Genomic DNA, 20,542 nt, shown 5'->3' with positions numbered 1-20,542 from the left:
GGCCACAGAGGAAGTCTTCATATTGCTGTAGCAGTGGTTAATTTGTTTGGGGGTGTTTTTCCCCCCAAATGGCTTGTAGCTACTCATACGGATGTCCATCTGTACTCAGAGAAGTCAAGACAGCTAAACTAGTCTTAGACTGGGAGTTAAGCATACCAGTTTAGTGGCAAAGCCCCCCCCACCCTGCAGTTTCAGAATGTATAAGGAGGCCCATCCCTATTTTGTCTTCACCTATTGAATTACTCTGTGTCAAATTACTATTCTGTATTGAAGTGGGAGTGGTTGTGTGCTTAAATGACTTTCATTCTAACAGATGGCTCACCCTTCTCTTGGCATTCCACGACTTAGTCCAGAAATGTAGGACCGCAGCAAACTCTGCCTCACCTGCTCTCCAAGAAACCTAGACCATGCCGTGGCTTGAGACTTACTCTTCATATAAATTGTGGATTCCTTTGTCCGCTTTGACTCGCCTTATACCGCTGTCTGCCCAGGCATCCAATTTCAAAGGAGTCTCTGAAGTTGCAAGAATATGAAATGGTTGCAGATATTCATGCTCACTTTATGTCAGCCTGTCCTCTTTCTCCTGTTCTCAGTACTAGCACCTCTCTTTGGAAGAAGCTTTTCCAGAATTTGTTTTCTGATGTGTGGCAACCCTCATTCCCCACTTCCACCTCTAGAATTGCCCAGGCTTCTATTTCTTCTCTTTCATCCTCTTTCTGGGGTGTTCCCTGGAGCAACCAGTACCCCAGTTTGAGCTCTGGTATATTGCTCATGTGCAGTGTCAATCAATGGGGCAGCTGGAAATCCATTCCCTTATGAGGTGGCCTGTTGGTGCTGACCAGGCCAGGCAAGTTCTAGACCAGTGTTTCTCAACTTGAAGATGTGTGGACTTCAACTCCCAAAAGTCCCCAGCCAACATGCTGGCTGGGGAATTCTGGGAGTTGAAGTCTACATAACTCCCAAGCTGCCAAGGTTGAGAAACACTGTTCTAGTCTGTCATTCAGCTAGCTAATGGGATGTCACAATTCAACTGCTCTTCCCCATGTAAATAGCTCACATTGTATAGACAATGATCACACTGAGAAGCAGTCCATCAAACTTTTGATATATTTGTTCATGATGCATAAAGGTGGACAAAAGGTGAACAAACAAAAAATTAAAAAATACAGATATGCTCCATTGGTTTGAATGATACCAGCCTACCATCTTGTTGGTTCTGTCTGGGTTTGCATGTCATGGGTTAAACCTAATTTGGCTCTTCCAAGGGGAAATGCTTATGCATAATGGTAATGCACTATTGGAGATGCCTTGGAAGCAGCCAACTCTGAGCCATTTCAAACATGGCAGAGTGCTGTCACTCTCTGCTGCTTGTTTTTTTTCCTTAATTTTTTTTGGGAAAAAAATCTGCAGTGGCTGATTAGGGCTGATGCCACTAATGGGGCATAGAAAATAAAATGGGGTCAGAGTTACTAAAGCAGCCCCATTTTTGAGGGGCTGCTTTAGGATGTTGCCTCCATGCCAGAAACTGGTTAACAGGGTTAGCCCTCTTATCACTTATTGGAAGATTGGCTAGTTATGGGAGGTTAATTTAGACACTAACAATCCCAGAGCTAAACCCTATTGCTGACTTCCTCCCTGACCCAACTAAGTATGTTATGGGAACAAAGCCAAATGAATGGGTCTCCTTTTTCCCTAGGAGCAGCATAGCACAGGCTGAATGTGATTGTGGTGCTCTAAAAACAACTGCACTTCGGTGCTGTCTGTGTCTCCCCACCCAGGCAGGCACTGAGATGGTACCTCAAGGTGGCTGAGTGTTTACTTGGCTGGCATCAGAAGAACATCAACTTAAGGGAAATGTAGGGGGGATGATCTCCTTTCTGAGTGTGGGCTCAACGCGGCATTCAGTTTTTAGTTTGCAAGGGTTGTTACTTTCATTTCCATCTTTAGATAACGTTGCCACTGAGCAAGGGGCTGCTCTCCCCCCTGGCCCCCTGGCCAAAAGTCTGGCCAAGGAAGAGGCGTACAGCTGTGCGGTCAGGAAACCAGTTCCTTGGAGAAGTGCCAGCAGACATCACGGCCCGTAGAGGGATGTATTTTAAATGCCTGTAACCAAGGAAGGTGTTAGTACCAATCTTGAGTGAATGGGAGTTCGACAGCACCAAAAGTATCTCGTTCTTTCTTACCCTGCTTGTTCTTTTGCATAAGAACTCTTAACATTCTTTGTTTGGCAGAAGAGAAGAGCTCAAACCGTAAAGATTTAGTCTTCTGCAGTTCAACAGCCCCATGAGGGACAGAGACCTTCATCAGGTGGACTCTGCAGAATTTCTGCCATAAACAATATGACAAAAGTGACCTGGCCCTTCAGAGTGGTTAGTTTATAGTTGGAATAGTATACAGAAGGCCAAGGAACAAATGGCAAGATACTACAGGAAGCCCTGAAAAAACCCAAAACAACCAGTGGGAGCAATTAATGAACTTCTGGGGAGGAAGATTGGTTGTGCAGAAGCTTTACAGAAACTTTGAACATGAATCAGTTTGGGAGGCTTTTAAATCTGCTGATCAAATTAACTCCGTTGCTATGTTTTTAGGTAGCATGCCATGTTTTACAATTGCCCATGCTATTCTGGCTGGCCATAGTAAAGCTGCTCCACCTCCGCTGTTGTCTCCCCAAATGTCAAAGTACATAATGGAGAATTGTAATAGATGGAAGGAAGTCTGTCCTTGGGGCAGAACACATCGGTGGCATGCCTAGTTTAAGGAGTGTAGTTACAAGGCAGACCTTTGCTTGTGATCTTGGAGAATCAACGTCAGTCAACGTCAGGCCAGATAGACCCTTTCTCTGTCTGATGTAGTCTAGGGCAACTTAATATGCCCAAAGATTAATCACCTGGCTATTTCAGATCCATCCCAGCTGCCATAAGGGCTTGTTTTTTGTGGGTGAGTAGCCAAAAGCACAGATCCCCTTGCATCATCTCCTAGCCAAAGCAGAGTACGAATATTAGGCCAGGATTTAACAACCACCCTTGAGCGTGGTTGGGAGATGCCAGACTCCCCTATTTTCAGCCATGTGTTAAGTTGATATATTCACTCCTGGCTCACCTCCAACCCAAATAGGAATGGGAGTAGACTCACCGATAGGTGTAGATAGCAGCCCCCATGGCAGCAATAACCAGCAGCACTCCAATTACAAATGTAATTCTGGCTGAGGCTGGACTTCTTTCTGCTATAAGAGACAGAGGACTAATATTTAGTGTTGCTTATAATAAGGATTGTGTGCTTTTCCTTGAGAAATGTGGGACAAACCATTCCCTTAGATCAGCCCCATATTTCTACTGGAAAACTATACACTCCTTATGAGCAGCTCTACCTCAACTTTACCATACTTAACGAGCGAAAAAAACAGAGAAATTGGTTAGGTTCACACATGTTGTGTTAAGCCATAATGCAATTTATTTTTGGCTTAGTATGTATGTGAACCTAGCTACTGTGGTTGTTAACTATGGCTTAAGGCTTAGAATGATGTATAAACCCAGCCACTGTGTTCGGCTCCTGGTTGTCAGGATACTGGGAGGAGAGATTGCAATAAAACTGCTGTTAATATAAAGAGGAACAGAAGGAATGTTGTCCTACAGAAGACTAATTTCACTATGGAACTGTGGGCCTTACCCTGGACATTGACTTGGGTGCTGGCAACAGCCAGGGTGTCGGCATCAGCCAGTGAGATGTTGACACAGTAGAGGCCAGACTGATTGAAGGCCTGGCGCAGTACAAACTGGCAGTCTGGGCTCGGCTGAACAGGACTGCACCCCGTCTCCTGGACTATCGAACACTCGGGGTCTGAAATAGTTGTGCAGACTTCTTCAGGGAGACTACAAGTGAAACAAGGCTATTAGTCCATCCATCAGAAAAAGGCCAGTTCCCTTCCTGTGACCATGAATATCGACACCCGCCTCTCCAAGGTTTCCACATCACTGCTATGCCGTCCAAATGCTGCCATTCAAAAATCTTCCCCACCATTCTGAGAGTGGCCTGTTCCACAGCTCCGGTTGCTCTATGTCCAATACCTTTCTTTTTGCTCCACGATCCCACGTGCTTCAGCCACCACTTTAAGGAAGTGGGAATCTACCAGAGTCTAATTTTTAACTCTGAAACCTACCTTCCTTGGCAGGTCACAGTGAGATCCACTGCGTTCTCAGCAATAGCGGGCATCAGCGGCATTACTTGCACAATTTCCACACTTTCTATGCCCTCTGCAATAAAAGAGAACAAAGGAATGTTTCTGCAGCATAGATGTCCTACGCTCTCCCCCTCACCCAGTGAATCATGCCTGTATGTGGAGGCTGTTTAAACCTGGCCTCTATACACTAAGGCAACACCAAAGTAAGTTGGAAGAAAATGATTTTTCAGATCAAATAGGTGTTCCTATAGAAGAGAATATCTTGGCGCTTTCTGAGCTTGGTTGTTTGCTTGCAGATGTTTAATTACCCAAATAGGTAACCTAATCAGTGTGCAAGCAAACAACTAAGCTCAGAGAGCACCAAGGACTCCACAAAATGAACACGCTTTCAGATTTGGAAAGCAGGATGTGGAATGGACATTTTAACTTCCACAGGACATATTTATCTAACTTAGCCCCAGACATGTCACATTATTCTTGCCTAATCTATCTTCTAGTTGTGCTGGGACCACAATTCCCAGAATTCCCTGCCAGCTTATGTGAGGCCCAGCCCAAGACCTTCAAAGAATCAATCCAGTCAAACTTCAGTTCTTTATTTGTTCACACCATATAGACAGAATCTTGCCAGACTAAAGCTACTCTGCCTAACCTAAGGGGAAATAACCTGGGAAGGCTCTAGGGCGGGGCTATTCTGAACCTCTTAGCTTTCCCACATGCACTTCCTGGACTGTGTCTCCTCTTATCTTGTCGTCGTCCTCAGAATGTGCTCCCTCCTTCCTGAGAACCAGCAGCATTACTGAAATCCACCACATTACCTCCCGCTTCAGAAACACATTCCATAACAGCTTAGAACTTAAAAAAGTATGTGAAGCTGATTGGATTGGGGAAGGCTGTTTTATGGTAATCGCATTATTCTGTCACCTTCTATAGGTAGATGGTTCTTTGTGTGGTTTAGGTCCATCCTCCTTGCCTAATGATGCTCAACAACCTTTGGCCTAATTTGTATAGATGTTCAACTGTTTCTCTTACCCACCCCCCATTCCCTAGACTCACGGATGATGTCCAGATTAGTGGAGAAGGTTCCATAACGATAGAGGAGGCATCTGGTGGGTGCCTGGCGTTTCACCAGGCGCTGGACCACATCTCCTGCAACTGTTACTGTGACAGGCATAACTGAACCCATTAGGCTGATGGATGCTGGGTCTTCAGATGTATCTGTTGGAAAAATATTACAATATTCATGGATAAAGGCTCATTTTTATTCCCCCATGGCTTCAGGAATCTCCATCTCAGAAATGGTACTTGCTGGAAGGGATAGCCATAAATTATCTGGCCTGCCTCAGAAGTTGAGTAACCACGTACTTTCCAGATGTTCTGGACCACAGCTTCTGACAGCCCTTGCCATTGGCTCTTGCCTGCGGCTCATGGCAGTTGAAATTAAACTTCTGGGGGGCACTAGGTGGCCTACTTCTGGTTTAGGATGAGCAATGGGGATGTGATAATGGATTAGAATAAGTAAGTGTTGCCAAGGCAGCTTCCTCAGGGCATCTGGGGGGGAAATGATGAAATTTGTGTCATGACAAACTGTGTGTGTGTGTGTGTGTGTGTGTGTGTGTGTATAAAGTCGTAAGTGGTGGTGCTTGTGTCATGATACTATGACAAGTTTGCCATTCTGGTTAAACATCTGGACTCACTAACCTGATGCTTTCAGAGATATTACAGTTTCAAGAAACTGAACATGCAGTCCCAGCACTAGAAGGCATCAAGTTGGGGAAGGCAGTACTAGGACATCCAAGAGAAGAAATGCTATCATGATGTCAGCCCTTCGAGGTAGACCAGACTAGGAAACCAAAGTCATGCAGGCTAATGCTACTTTTATTATAGGGTTATAGTAACAGAAACTTGGAAGTCTGAATGTTCTTCCCCCCTCCCTCCCTTTATCTTCAGGCAAACTAGGGAGGGTCTTATCTGAGATGCTTTCTCAGATTACAGTTCTGGCCTGGACTCAACTTTCTTTTATCTGACTGTTGTCTTGGTAGTGGCTCTTCTTCCTGTTCCTCAAGATCATTCCTTCTGCCCATTACACATGCTTTCTTGCATATGGGTTGGAAACCTCATGCCCCTGAAATGTTTCTGAACCACAACTCCTACTAGCCCCATCTAGCATGGTAATCAGCAAGAGATACTCGAGCAGTATTTGGAGGGCCTCATCTCTGCTCTAGAACTACCCTAAAATTGCATTTTTTTTAATCAGGGGAAACTTTGTAGAAGCTCCAGATGGTCCGCCAGATTGTCTACTATTCATCCAACTGATTTAGATCATTCAGCTACTGTATTTTCCCTACAAATAGTTTTCCACTCCTGGCTTCTCAGTCAAACTCCCGATGATGAGCCACAACTGGGATTCCCTCTCTGCTCTAAAATGTCATTGAGAAACTCTACCCTTCACATGCAGATAAAGGTAAAAAGCATAGCCAAAATACCAGACTATTCTCAGAGGCACAAGGAACCCCTGCTAGGCCTACCTGCTGCCAGAGAGAGAGGGGCATCAGCTGTGCTAAAAAATGTTGTTGAAGCCCCTGAAAACACAGTTGTAGGTGCCACAGAGCCATTCTCAGGTGCTGTTGTAGATGAACCAGAAGCCACAGAGCCTGGCAGAGATGCAGGTGCTGCAGTAGATACAAGGGCCATGGTATTTGGGGGAGATGCAGATGTGGCTACGGTCACACCCACAGTGCGTGCCCTATCTTCAGCTGTATCGGATGGTGCAACAATTGCAGGTTCCACAGAAACAGCTGCTAAATCTGCTCCTTCAGACCCAGCATTAGTGATTGTGGCAGGAGCTGCTACAACTGTGGCCACAGATGCTGCCTCTTCAGTTTCTGCTGGTGGTTCAGTGGGAAGCACTGAGGTTGCAGAAGCTGGGACTAAAGATGCAAAAGATAGGTGGGACAGAAGAAAGAGAGAATGAGAGATTACACAGGAAATGTATTGAACGTAATTTCTGTAGGACAGTTAAAACTGACTAGGGCCCAATTCTTCTGATATAACATGCCCCATTAAGGGCTGGTGTGAACCCTGCGTTTTATTCTTTTATATAAAGCTCCCCTTTCAGTTTGGCACAGATTGGCTATTGATGGAATAAGTTAGGCAATGGGACTATTTCAAGAAACTGGAACAGCCTTTCCCAACTGGATGTCTCTAGATTGGTTGGGCTTTGATTTATGCAGGCTCAAGAGAGTCCAACACATAGAAGTCAGCAAAGATTGATTTGGAATATGAATCCCACCCAGAATATGGAGTATCAAGGATAGTTTTTGCCTGGGAAAATATATACTCCAGGAAAAAGCAGAAGCAGTTTTGTGGATTCAACATTTAGAATCAGAATACAGACTCTTTCTCAAGCCATCTCTTGTTATAAAGACATTCTTGTTATGAAAATGCTTGGCTATTGTTCTAGAGTGATCAAAGAGAGAACAACTAATCGAATTTGGAAAAAAGCTAGGAACAGAATGAAAGGTTAACTGTTTTTGATCTCAGGAACATTTGGTGTTTCTGGGGTTTCTTAATTTCTTTAAGAAACTTCCCCAAATCTTGGCTGCCATTGTGAAGGATTGTAAGGAAGCTTCCCCCAACTTTTGCCCTCCAGACCACAGGTTTCAACTACAATTCCTAATCACCCCAACCCTCAAGGTCACTAAAGTTGAAAGTTGACAGTCATGGGAGCTGTAGCCCAATTCATTTCCAGGACAATTGGTTGGGATACATTCATTCATTGGTTCTTTAGGATTCATTCAGCTACTGTCCATTCTTGTTTGGACGCATCAGCCAGTGTGAACGGAAAGTGAGATTACATCATACAGAAAACTCCTTGATGGTTTTGAAGATGGGAAAAAATGGACAAAATGTCTTTTAGGCAATTGACTAAGGGGACCCCTTCACATCCCAATTTTTCTAGAAGAGTTTGAAAAACATTGTTCTCAACTTTCTACTGGGGTAGTACATTGCTGTTCCACTTCCTGCTGAAAGCTCTTAATTATCAGCAATCCTACCCTAGACCTGAAAATTCATGCTAGAAACAAAATGAATTATGTCAACTCCTTAGCTGCATCCCAATTTATTTGAAAAGTGTATTTAGCCTCAGTACAGAACCTGAGCTTGTTTTTTGGTGCAGAAAAAAAAAAGCTGAAAACAGATGGGATACTGGCTCAAATCAGCTAGCAAGGAGAAGAGCTGGGTACTTACCAGAGGTGAGAACCTCTTCAGAGCTTGCCCCAGTTATGTTACTTATGGTGGAAAAAACACTGGAAGCTGGAACAGTGGTACTACTCAGAGTGGTGGTGGGCATGACGAACGGCTCTTCTGAAGTACTGCTTCCACATGAGGCCACAGGAATGGCAGCCTGAAGCACCACACGAGGGCTGAAGGTACCAGCAGAAAGGTAAGTGTGAGTGACCATGGTTGCCTGAGAAATCAGTGTCCCGCTCTGGTCACCAAAATCCCAGGAGTAGGAGACGTCAGCATCATGGAGGTATTGACTAGGATCATGGAGCTGCACAGCAAAGGAGATGGCTCGGTTTCGCACAAAACGATTATCCGTCCCGTCTATATCAAGAACTTGTGCAATGTTTACTTTGAACGGGATCTGGTCTGTGAAAGAAAGCAGAGGATCCACAGTGGGCATGGGAACTTAATTTGGAGAGAGTGGGCAGCTTTTATGGAACAGACCTTCCCCATTCCTCCCAGGAATCCAACTTGGCTACTCCACAACTGGCTTTGTCTTCTTACCAATCCAGCAGCTCCTCTTTTGTCAACCAAAAGCTAGCTGGAATTACAAGGAAACCTAGCCTCTCTTGCTTTTATTATGGATCCCTTGGCTATGTTTTAGATGGCGAAGTTTAGAAGGCAGGAGACAATGTCACTAAACCCCTAGATTTATCAAGCATTGTCCCCAGCAGAGTCTACCATTCATATTTACCCGTGATGCTAAACTGTGATGAGGTACCACCAATAGGGATGAATTTCTCACGTCCCCGGTAATGATAGACTTCCACATCCATGGTATAGGAACCCAAAGCTCTATCAGCTGTTTCAATAGTCAACAAGGATGTGGGACCATCTACTACTTGCCAGTAGTGCTCTGCAGGGAGAAAAAGAATATGGGAGAAACACCAGTAATGAAGATTGCAGGCACAAGATACTACTTCCTAAGTTGAGAAGAGAAACTGTCCTTTCTCCTGGTGCAATTTACATCAGAAGTGGATGCTTTCCAGATGTGGTTACTACTGCTCCTGCAATTTCCCACCCAGCATGTCCATTGGCCATCTTGCCATTTGAGAAGTCTGGGGAAACTAATTAAAACTTGGTAATAATGCATCCCTTTTTCAGTTCAGATAGCAGGAATACAAGTTAACGTCAAGAAGTAAAATAGGAATGTAAAAGAATGCAGTAAGACACTTAGAGTCCACCATAGCTTAGGCAGTTTACCAACTATGTTTTCTAGCAGGGATCTTGTGCTTTCAACTGCTGCATAAATAAACAGTACTTTAGCAGGACATTTTTTTTGTCTGTCTGTCTGTCTGTCTGTCTGTCTATCTGGAAAGAAGCTGTCCAGAAAAGAAACAATCCTAATCATACTAATTATGTAATAAATCTCATATCTTAAAGCTAAATCATGCAAATACAGTGGGGTGGAATGTGAGGGTGACCCTGGAAGATTGGGGAAGAGATGCCACCTAGGGAATGATCAGATAAAAGAGAAAGGAGCCCACAACCATGTAATGGCCAAAGAAAGAAACTTAGGAAGGACCCGCCGTAACTACTCAGGCAGTAAATAGGGAGGGCAGGAGATCTGTACTTTCAGGCTTGCAAGATTCTGTTAATGTAGCTTTACAATAAAGCAGAATTAGCTCATCTTGTCATGCTTCCTGTCTGGTTTACCTGGGAGGGCTGACATACAGGTAGTCCTCATTTAGTGACTGCAGTTGGTTCTGACAACTCAGTCGTTAAAATGGTCGCTAAGCGAGCATGTGACAGAGAGAAAGAGACACTGCAAAGATCACTGGTTGCTGTCATCTCATTCAGATAAAGATCTCTCATACAGTGTCCTGTGCCTGACCCATTTTATTCCTTTTTTTGCCCTCTTGCTGGGCAGAGAGATTGCTTAAACAAGCTATCTCTTCCTGAGCTGCTTTTCTCCACAGTGCAGCACTTCCCTACAAAGTGCTAACCACAAGGTAACAAGCTCATCTGTGACCTTAACTAGTTGATTAGAACCCTCCAGCTGCTGGCAGTTGCTGCCTGAAACTGACCAGACCTTAATCAGTTTCACAGTGGACTTCGGGGAAGAAATGGCAAAGCTAAGACAAATCCGCTAAAAGTGGAGCTGACTACCGCAGTGGAATGAAGAGCCGGCAAGTAGACCAGCTCTTCGTAATTCCTCTCCAGAGAAGGAGAGGACTTGAGATTGCCCACAAGTGCTCCAGACAGTTGCTCCTCACAAGGCAACTGCAAGACAGCGGTCTCCAGTGGGTTTATAGCTCTGAGGGATGAGGGAAAGCCATCTTCGCTCAAACCACAGTTGGCACTGGGTTCACAAACTTCCTTTTCTAATGACTTTCAGAAATCTCTTGTTAACTGCTTTTCAGCTATTAGGAACCTTTGGATTGACAAGTTTTACAGCACTAGGTGAGTTTCCTTCAATCCTTAGCAAAAGAAGTTTTAAATACAATTTTAAAGACTTAAAAAAATGGGTGTGTATGTAATAAACAGCAAAGGGGAGATTAGAATTTTGATTTTGGAAAGTTACAAATGGAGTAAGGGTCCAGATGGATTTGAAATTAAGTTTTTGGAATTAATGATAAGAATCCTTCCCATGGGTAAATGTTTTTCTTTTGAATTCTTTTTAAAAAAAACATGATAGGGTGGGACTTTGAAGGTTGGACACTAGAGGAAACCAGAAGGAATTAAAGATTACAATTAAAGGAGAAGACACTTAAATTTGACTTACTAATACAGAATGGAACAAAATACTTTAACATTGGACGTCCTGAAGGATATTTGTGAACAATGGACCCAGATGTTCATTTTAAGAGTGTCTGCCATTATAGATAGACTGTGTTTAAAAGATGTTATGGAAGAAGAACAAGTTATACTGGACAAGACTGAGACTGATCTGAAAGTAGACTTAAAATGACTGGCTATAAGAATGATATGGAAAAAGATGCTACACTGGATATACAAATGAAACCAGCTGATATTTTAATAATTAAAAGGGATATACAAATAAAAAACCAAAAGAGTGATCTGGATAACCTTCCTATATTGGATTTACAAAAAAAGATTTGTTTAAATTTTGAAGAATTTTGTGAGAAGGAACAAAGAAACAATGAAAAGAAATCAACTTCTAGGACATTATTTGAAGGCATAAAACATCAAGACTGTTAAAAGTAAAAGGAAGGAACATAAAGATGGTTTATCTGATCAAAGTTAAAATAGCTATGTTGCTATCTCTGGTAACCCTCAATGGACTTTTGCTGATCAGGACTGAACCACGAGGCTTTAAGGATTTGTTTATAGATAACAGAAGATATACATACATATCCATATCCATATCCATATATATATATTGCTATTTATGTATATCTATATTGTATTGATTTTATATTGTACTGTTTTAACTGATTGTTATTTTATTATCTGTAAGCTGCCCAGAGTCATTGGGTATGAGATGGGTGGCAGAGAAATCTGATAAATAAAAAAACAAACAAATAAATATAGGAAGAAGAGATCATTTGTTCTATTTTAAGAGAAAGTGCTAAGTTACTAAATTCATTTATACCTGTTGTGATGAAGGGGAAAGTTATTTCTTTATACATTTCTTTTTTTTTCTTCACTACATTCTTATTTTTTCTTTTCTATTTTTCTTCCTTTTTTCCCTGCACCTTCTATTTTTTTATTTAATTTTTTTAGTTTGTATTTTTTTAATTTAAATGTTTAATAAAAATACTATATAAAAAAATCAGTTTCACACCAAAGGCTTTTGTTGTGGTTAATGTACGCATTGGTCAGAAAATTAACTTTTTATTACTGTTTATTATTGTTGTATTTGCAAATGGTCACTATTTGAGGCAGTTGTTAAACGAGGACTACCTGTACTAAGGAAGTAATCTTCAAAGGCAGACTACCTTTCTCTATATGCTTTTTTTAAAAATGCAGAACACTATTTTTTTTAAGGAAAATAATTTTCAGGAGCAGGTCTATTTATCTATTTATGTGCCATCCAACTCAACAGAGCATATTCTCACAGATAGATCTGCCCATTCACAGTGAAGACCTTCCTAACTGTGCCACATCCTGTGGATTTTCCTTTTATGTCAACCAGGAAGGGGCCTTTTCTGCTCTGGGACACGTTCTCCTTATCATGTGCCAATTTTGTTTCAGTTTTATGCACGTACTGAAACATATTCAGTCTCTGGAGCATATGGCATCTCGTGATGGTACTGTTTAAGGACTCAAGACCATGGCTTTATACATTTTATGTGATTAAATATAAATCACTATTTTTGTTTATGATTTACCTATTTTTATTTCAAATCATATGTCATGTATTTTGTTGATGTTTCTCACCTGGATATGCTTAGCATGACAGGCTGTATAAAAATATTTTAAAGAAATATAAGCAAACATTTATCATAAGCCACACAAAAGCCATCTTATCTTTTAGCACAATGTGTGAATTCAGCCACTGTCTAGCTTGTTATGCTGGAGTAACGGAGGAGAAAAGGCTGTGAAAGACACCAAAATGCATGGGACCCTCCCCCTAGTGCCCAAGCAGCAACTTACCCCATGTCTGCCAGACATAGACGAACTTTCCACGCCGGCGATCTCTTGGGGAGAAGGGTTGTCCATCAGGAAACACATAATCAGAAGCATCAGTTTCCTGGTCTGGGTAAACAGGATCCCCTTGCCTCATATGGGTGCCTGCAAAGAAGAATGGGATGGAGAAATGAAAAAAATGGCGAATAAGGCTCTGGAGGGCCCGAGTTGAAATCACAGCACCCCTGCAGGTATATTACATTTGAATGTGTGCAGCTTACCATTTACGGTGCAGTTCTGGCTCCAGACTACGCGTCCATCCGCCAGCACAGTTTGGTTGTCGGGAAAGTGCAAAGCAATGCTGAATGTGGCTTTGGCACCTGTTAAAGTCGGGGCATCGTTGCTGATGTCAATTGTCACCTTGCCACCTAGAAAGAAAAAGAAAAGGAAGGCGTCCAGAAGTTTCTGAACTGTATCTCCGCTACAGGATAAAAGGATAAAAGAGGGCACAGGCTTGCAAAAAAGTGTCTCAGTGCCAACCTTAAAAGAACAGAAGCACATTTAGAAACAAATATGGTAACTGCAGGAAAGACACAGTACATCTCAATAAGGAGGCCTGCGAGCGGGTGCCCAAGTGACAGACTGCTGTCCAGGTGCAAAGATGTGGTCTTAGGGTTCTTCATGGTTAAGTGGGACTTAGGCCAGGCAGAGGATGCCTCCCCACAGAGGACGATCCTTTGACAGCCTTTTGGAAGAAGGACTGCAAGTAGGGTCCATGGCAACCGTAACCAACACTGAGGCCTAGAAGCCTCAGCTGATTGTTTCCCCTTCTTGTTCAGACCTTCTGCCCTTGCATCAAGCTTATCCTGTACCTCGCCAGCAGTTGGACTGCCTGGGATCACCTTCTCTCCACCAGGGGTAAAGGCTGGAGTTCCACGTCTTGTATGCTGAGTACCTCCGGCTCCCGTTTTGTCCCCATCTGTGGTTCCTGCCACTGACCCCTAAAAGAAAGACATTTACTTCAGTCCAGGGGCATCCACTGGGGGAGTGGTCAAAAATGTCCAGAGGGCAGACAAGACCGTGCAGCTGAACTCCCCGCCCTCCATGTGTGGCACATAGAAAAGGGGGCAGGCTTCAGTTGTATAGTTGCCACCATCCTCTTGAATTTTTTGACAGCCACCTCCCCCACAGATGCTCCTGCCCTAGTCTGTTTTCTGCCTCGTAATTTCCAATATATCAGAGATAAAGTTGGGCACTATGGTATAATAATATTATCACTCTAAAAGTCACTTTGTGATTCCTGTCCTCTCCCCCAGACACTTTTATTTTTCATTTCAAAACATTCTCTGTAAAATAAAATATAGCAACCATATGTTACCTTAATTCTGCCAAAGCCTGCTTCTGAATAAGTAAATGAACTTGTGTGTGTGTACATAAATGTGTGTGTGTGTGTACACACATATATATGCCTGCTTAAAGACAATCCTGAGCTGGATGGACAGCGAAGGGAAGTCCTGATGTTTTCTGCTCATTACTTAATTCCTTTCTGGTCATCTTGAGGCCCCCTTTCTCATTCTGAACCTGCCCAGATCTGAAGGTCCTTGAATATGCTGGGTCCTTCCCAAACTCTGCAAAGTCTTCTCTGGAAAGCTACGCAATGGATTTTAGGAACTGCACAATCTTTGATTTTATTGTTTGTCAGGTTATTTTACCGCTTTCCATATTTTTCACTTAAAGAAGAAAAGTGACATAAAATAGCACCAAGAAGCAACACCATAGGACCAAGGGCCACTCATCTTGAACAGCAGCATAGAAGAGGAGATTGCAGCAAAGGTAGCACATACAGACCTTCAGAATTGGAGGGCTGTAGTTGGCCTTTGAATAGTTTGGCAAAGGAATGCCCTCCACTGGGCCATAACAGCAACATCTGTTTAATTGACATTTTAATAAATTTAAATCTGATAAACTTTAAATAACATCCTTCTTCTTTAACGTTAAATGTTATAATTTGAAGGCAACTTTCAGAAGGCTTCTGGGGCAGCATCCAAGGCTTGAGAGCCATATAGTGCATCACCCATATCACCTAAAGGAACCTCTTCTTGCCCCTGTGGTTGTATGAATCAGCCTCTAGTGGAATGGGGGGACAGAGGTGGGGTTAGGCAAGCTTTAGACCTCTAGAGGCTGACCTTCCTTACTGCACAGTGACTACAGAGGCCTGCCTCAGCTGAGAGTCACATGAAAGAGCTTGAACAGAGGCCGCTGAGCCCCATGTGACATGAGCGCCCCCAGCACTGGGGTGGGTTGAGCTGTCACATGCTGTCTGTACCTACAGCAGCGTAAAAAAGTCTTGAGCTCTCAGCCACACCACTGCCAGTGGGGGGAGAGAGCACAGGGAAGGGTGTTCCAAGGAACTTATGGGGAGCAGAGGAAACATGTAGGAAACTGTGGGGTGAAAAGAAAAATAGCATTTGCCAAAAGTTAGAAGATATGTTGGTTTCCCAGTTTTCCAGGGTTTACCATTAGTTACACAGGCTGCACCAAGACACTTTTCTTTAAAAAAACAAACAAACAAAAACTTTCAGTTCTCCTGAATCAAGGTAAAAAGGGAAGCAATGGAGAGAACTCTCTGCTAAAAACAATCCCGCAATAAATGGGAAGCTGCCCCACACCTAGCCAGCCATTTCATTCAGTATTGTCTATGCTAGTCTTCCCTAAACTGGTGAGAAGGGTTGGACTTCAGTTCAGGCTGGGCATTATTGGAGTTCAGGTCCATCAGATCTGGAAAGTATCAGGTTGGGGAAGGCAGAGGCTGTCTGGAATTCAGCCAAGAATTTTTGCCCACCGCTCTGGAGATGTTTCAGCAGGTAGCAGCATCTGTTGGACCTTCTTTGGCCTTGAGAGATAAGCAAGGTCATACTTGGATGTGAGATCACCAGGAAATCTTAGGGCAATAAACTAGATTGGAAAGTCAAAAACATCCCCAAAGACACCAAGGCAAGCCACTTCTGTACCGTTGCTGAGAAAATATCAGCATATCATCAGCAGGAATTGAGTTTGGTTCAAGGGCAACTTTACCCTTTACTTGGGGATATCATGGAGTGGACTGAATTTGGGATTTGCTGCATGTAAAATAGGTGTTCTAACACAAAACTGTGGCCTTTTTCCTCCTCCTCAGGGCTATGTCCAGTAAACATTAGTTTCTGCCAATTCTTAGTGAAGTTGCTAAGAAAGACCCATGCCTGGAAACTTCCCTGAGGAAAGAAAGGGAGAATTCACAAAGAACAAAGGATACGCAACCACAACCAGTAGCTAGAAATTAAAGGCTGGTAAGATTTGAAATGGAGCGTCCTCCCACACACCCATTTTAAGGTAATCAGGGTGATTAATAATTGGATCTGGCTAAGTAGGGAGAGACTCTCCATCATCAGTCTTTGGCAAATTAGGCATACACATTCCATATCCCAAACCTCAAGCACCAACAAAAGAGGATTAGTGAGTCTCGTCTGCCTAGACACAAATCCAGATCACCAGGAGGTTTGGCTTTACAAGAGCTCTGTGTGTGCATGAGTGGGTGTTTAATGTAACCATCAAATTTACCCAAAGCTATAATGGCTCTTCAGTGGCAAAGTGGCATTGCTATTTTTTCTCACACTGGAATGAGCTGAGTAGGGGTGAAATAGTTACAAATAACATTTTTATAAGGGTTTTGAATATTCTAGAACTGATCCAAAATTTATAACCACAGCAAATTGCCTTTTCTTTTGACACCAGTATTTTTTTCCTCCATGGTTGCCCTCTAGATTAAGAAGTTAGTTCTATGTACCAGAGAATCAGTTCAGATTCTCCACTCATTGCCCCTCACTGCATATCTTATTTGCTCACTGTTCCTTCTGCAAAATCTACTACCGCCATGCATAGTTAGCAGCTGTGAATTGAATCAAATCTAGTTTGATTTGTAGATGTACTTGCATTGTGTGTGCATGTAACATATATTATTTAAAACAAATATTATTTAATCTTTCATCTAGTTTGATCTTATATAGAATCATATTTTGCTGAGAATGTTTTTATTAAAAAGGAAAGTTTGCAATATAATGGAAATCTAGATTTTGCATGCATAAAATTTTTGAAGGCATATATGCATAATAAGAGGGATACTTTATTCAGTAAAGTAATAAATGCACTTATATATATAAAAATTCAGAATAAAATGCCCCCAACATGAATATTTATAGCAGTTGTAGGCCTAACCGTACTGTAAGATTTTGTGTTCCTTTGATCCCTGTACTAAGTTGCCTGGTTTGTACACTCCGAAACTAGAATTATTCTTCTGCAATTCAATTTTTTTCTTTCTCTAGAAAAAGAAAGTGCAAATTAGGAACTTACCTTCTGATGCTGATGACAACACAGTAAAGCACCAGCTGTTAAGTCTCTTGAGCGGTGAACATTTTCGAACAAGTCCAACCCAGAGAATATTAAGAAGTTCACACCTTCTACATAGACCAAATTAATAGATGCTACTCATGCTACAGCAAGGGGTTAACTCACAGCAGAGTTAAGGCAGTAGCTCAATCTGATCTTTGGAAATAAACTGGCACATGGGATTATAATTTATGGTGGGCAATTTCTGTGGGTAAAATAAACCTAATCTCTTGAAGCAGAGCCCCTCTAGGAGAAAATGGGGCTGTACTTACTGCGCTGAGCTGTGGCAGTAGCCAGGAGGGCCCAAACTGCAGCCCACAGGAACCAGATCCGTGACATCTTCAAATCTTTTGTTCTTTGTAGTCTCTGGAACATTTGATGGCAAAAGAAGGCAAGGAAGAACCTCCCGCTATTAAAAAGGAAGCTCATTTGCATATACCCACCTCTCTTTGGAGCATGAAGGCATTGCTTTCTTTCCAACAGGGGACCTTCTCCCTCCTCTTTCTCATAACTGGGATGGGGGAAGGGGGAGACCACAGACTGTGTGATCTGGTCACAAGTTTGCATTGTGGTGAATACAAGGAGGCCCCCTTTTTTAATCCCATAGCTGGAATGCCAGGGCGGGGGATGGGCAATGCTTAAACACTGAGGTGCTTCACAGCAGAGAAGGAGGTTTGGGGTAATTGGAGAGATAACAAGAGAGAGCCAAATGACTAGTTATGCAACTTCATTAAAGGGCATCACTGGGGGTGAGATTACAGGGCACAACACCACTCACCTCTTGGTTGTCTCTCTGGACCTTTTCCAAGTCCAGTTTTAAGACAATGGAGCCTAAGCAAACTTTTTTTTAATCAGTTCAGTTGTGTCTGATTCTCAGAGACTGCCTGGACTAGTCCCTGCAGTTTTCTTGGCAAGATTTTCAGAAGTGGTTTGCCATTGCCTCTTTCCTGGGGCTGAGAGAGAGCAACTGGCCCAAGGTCACCTATTTGGCTTTGTGTCTCAAGTGGGACTAGATCTCACTGTCTCCCAGTTTCTAGCCCTGTGCCTTAACTACTACACCAAACTAGCTCTCGAGCAAACTATACCAAGCAGCTAAAGGACTCAGAGAGGTAGCTGATGGAAAAGCAAAGATTTTCAGTTAATCCCTTCAAGTTGAACTTGATTCCTCACCAACATTACAGATGCATCTGTCTAGTGGTTTTTGGTAATGATAAAGAAGTGGTTTGCTATTGTCCCCTTCCAGGATACTTAAAAAAAACCTCCTAATCTAGCCTAAAGCCCTGCAATTTCCCAAAAGTCTCCCGTCCAAGTATAAATCAGGCCTGATCCTAGCTAACATTTTAGGATTGCCAAACATCAGCTAGATGCTGCTACATGGCTGGATCTTCACCACTCTAAGAAATCAAGGACTTGTCACTATTTCAAGGCCCATCAGAACATGATGATGAGCCAGTAAGCCCTGAAACACATCTTAATTTCCTGCTTTTCATTCAAACCCAGTGCTCATCTTCAGCTATTCACACTATCTCTCAACCTCACCTGCCTCATAAGCTTATTGTGAAAGCAAGTATGATATTTCCAACTTCACTATCTCCAGAATTACACAGGAGTGTATACTAAATACAGGAGTATACACTTTTAAAAGTATGAAGTCATGGATTGCCATATCTTTTAAGCGTAAAAGTATTATAAAATATAAGTTGCCTTAATAAACAAGCCCATATAGGACTGGCTGTATATATCTGCTTAGTTTCTGGAATGGGATTTGTTCTTTCCAATTTCAGTATCTAGTTTGTATAACAAATTTGTCCCTTAGTTAAGTGGATTTTGATTGTTTATAAGAGTTATTATCTCTATCTATCTATCTATCTATCTATCTATTTCAATTACTCCTTTTTGCATGAAACCACTAGATTTTGGTTCCTTTCCTGAGATGGTTTATTTCCCAGAATTGTAAGGCTCATCATCAGGTATAGGGAAAATTAAAGCCACTTTACACAGCAGGCTCCATGGTCATTAAGAACTCTCCCAGAATAATTAGATGTCATGGTAAAGTATAGAGATTGAACTATCTACACAGCACGTGCCTGTTTTCATTTCTGTGCCTGCAATGGCTCACTGAAGCATATTGAGTCTCCCACACAGGTTTCTTTAACGATTTCCACTGCCAGAGTTCTTAAATCAACCAACATTCGTATCTCAGAGTTACTGTTACAGAGAGAGGACCGGATTATATCTCAACCAGCAGAGTCCCAGCAAAACTCCATGCAAAATAATAAGTGGAGCACAGATCTTTTTTCAAACACGACAATATTCAGAAATCAGTGGAAGAAAGGAGGATTTCCCCAGGATTTGTTACTAAAAGCCACCGTTATTCTACAGTAGCAGTGGGCAATCTGTAGCTCACCAATTGCATGCAATTCCCCAGCCACATTTTTTGTGGATCTTGACATCTAATTGCCAACATTCAGTGGTCAACTACCAAATAACAGCAGTGCAAGGTCTTGTCAATTTTTGGCAGAAAATGACCAAAAGTAGATGTATTAACTTACTAATAAGCCTAACACATCTATTATTATGTTAAATCCCATTGGGGAAAAAAAAATCTAAAAAGGAGAAGTGGACAGAAAAATTCTTTATGACTGAGTTAAAATATCACCATTTTAACCTTGTATCATGTCAAATATTACAAGTTGTCGGCAACTTTTGTTGTAAACTTTTGCTGTAAACCGCCCAGAGTCCCTCCTTTGGGGGGAGATGGGCAGTGGCTAAATTTAATAAATTAACTAACTAGCTAACTAACTTTTGGAGGAGTTCCAGGGACTGCACCCAAAGCTTTGCATACCCCTGCCTTAGAGGCCATTGAGAACAGTATTTTAGAGAGGAAACCCTTTTCACAACATTGTATTAATTTGTTCACACCCAGAACACATCCATAACAACACGGAAGAAACAGACATTTTAACAGTGTGCGGGGACAGGGGGATTGGGAACCTAATTTTGAAAACATTTTTCAGGTGCTTTTCCAATGAAAAAAATAATACAACTGGTTCCATTGTTCAAACATGCATACACAAACAAATCCCACAAAAGATAGGAGTAACAACACTGTACTAGTGCAGAGCA

At 42.3% G+C, this 20,542-nt stretch overlaps 1 protein-coding gene across 1 annotated transcript; it reads right to left on the bottom strand.

Moving 5' to 3' along the window:
- Positions 1-1,645: 1,645 nt before the first annotated feature.
- On the bottom strand, positions 1,646-17,843 carry PMEL (premelanosome protein). Its single transcript, XM_063293516.1, has 12 exons — positions 17,689-17,843; positions 13,867-13,995; positions 13,276-13,422; positions 13,022-13,159; positions 9,156-9,317; positions 8,423-8,827; positions 6,703-7,104; positions 5,231-5,392; positions 4,157-4,250; positions 3,667-3,869; positions 3,133-3,223; positions 1,646-2,103 (listed from the first exon to the last, which is right to left on the bottom strand). Exons 1-12 carry the CDS (start codon positions 17,789-17,791, stop codon positions 1,944-1,946), a joined length of 2,196 nt encoding a protein of 731 aa, XP_063149586.1. The 5' UTR covers positions 17,792-17,843; the 3' UTR covers positions 1,646-1,943.
- Positions 17,844-20,542: the final 2,699 nt, after the last annotated feature.

This window comes from Candoia aspera, chromosome 2 (assembly GCF_035149785.1).
Source record: "Candoia aspera isolate rCanAsp1 chromosome 2, rCanAsp1.hap2, whole genome shotgun sequence".
In the NCBI taxonomy this organism is placed as follows: domain Eukaryota; kingdom Metazoa; phylum Chordata; class Lepidosauria; order Squamata; family Boidae; genus Candoia; species Candoia aspera.
The sequence above is the reverse complement of the archived record's forward strand: the minus strand, read 5'-3'. Positions and strand labels throughout refer to the sequence as shown.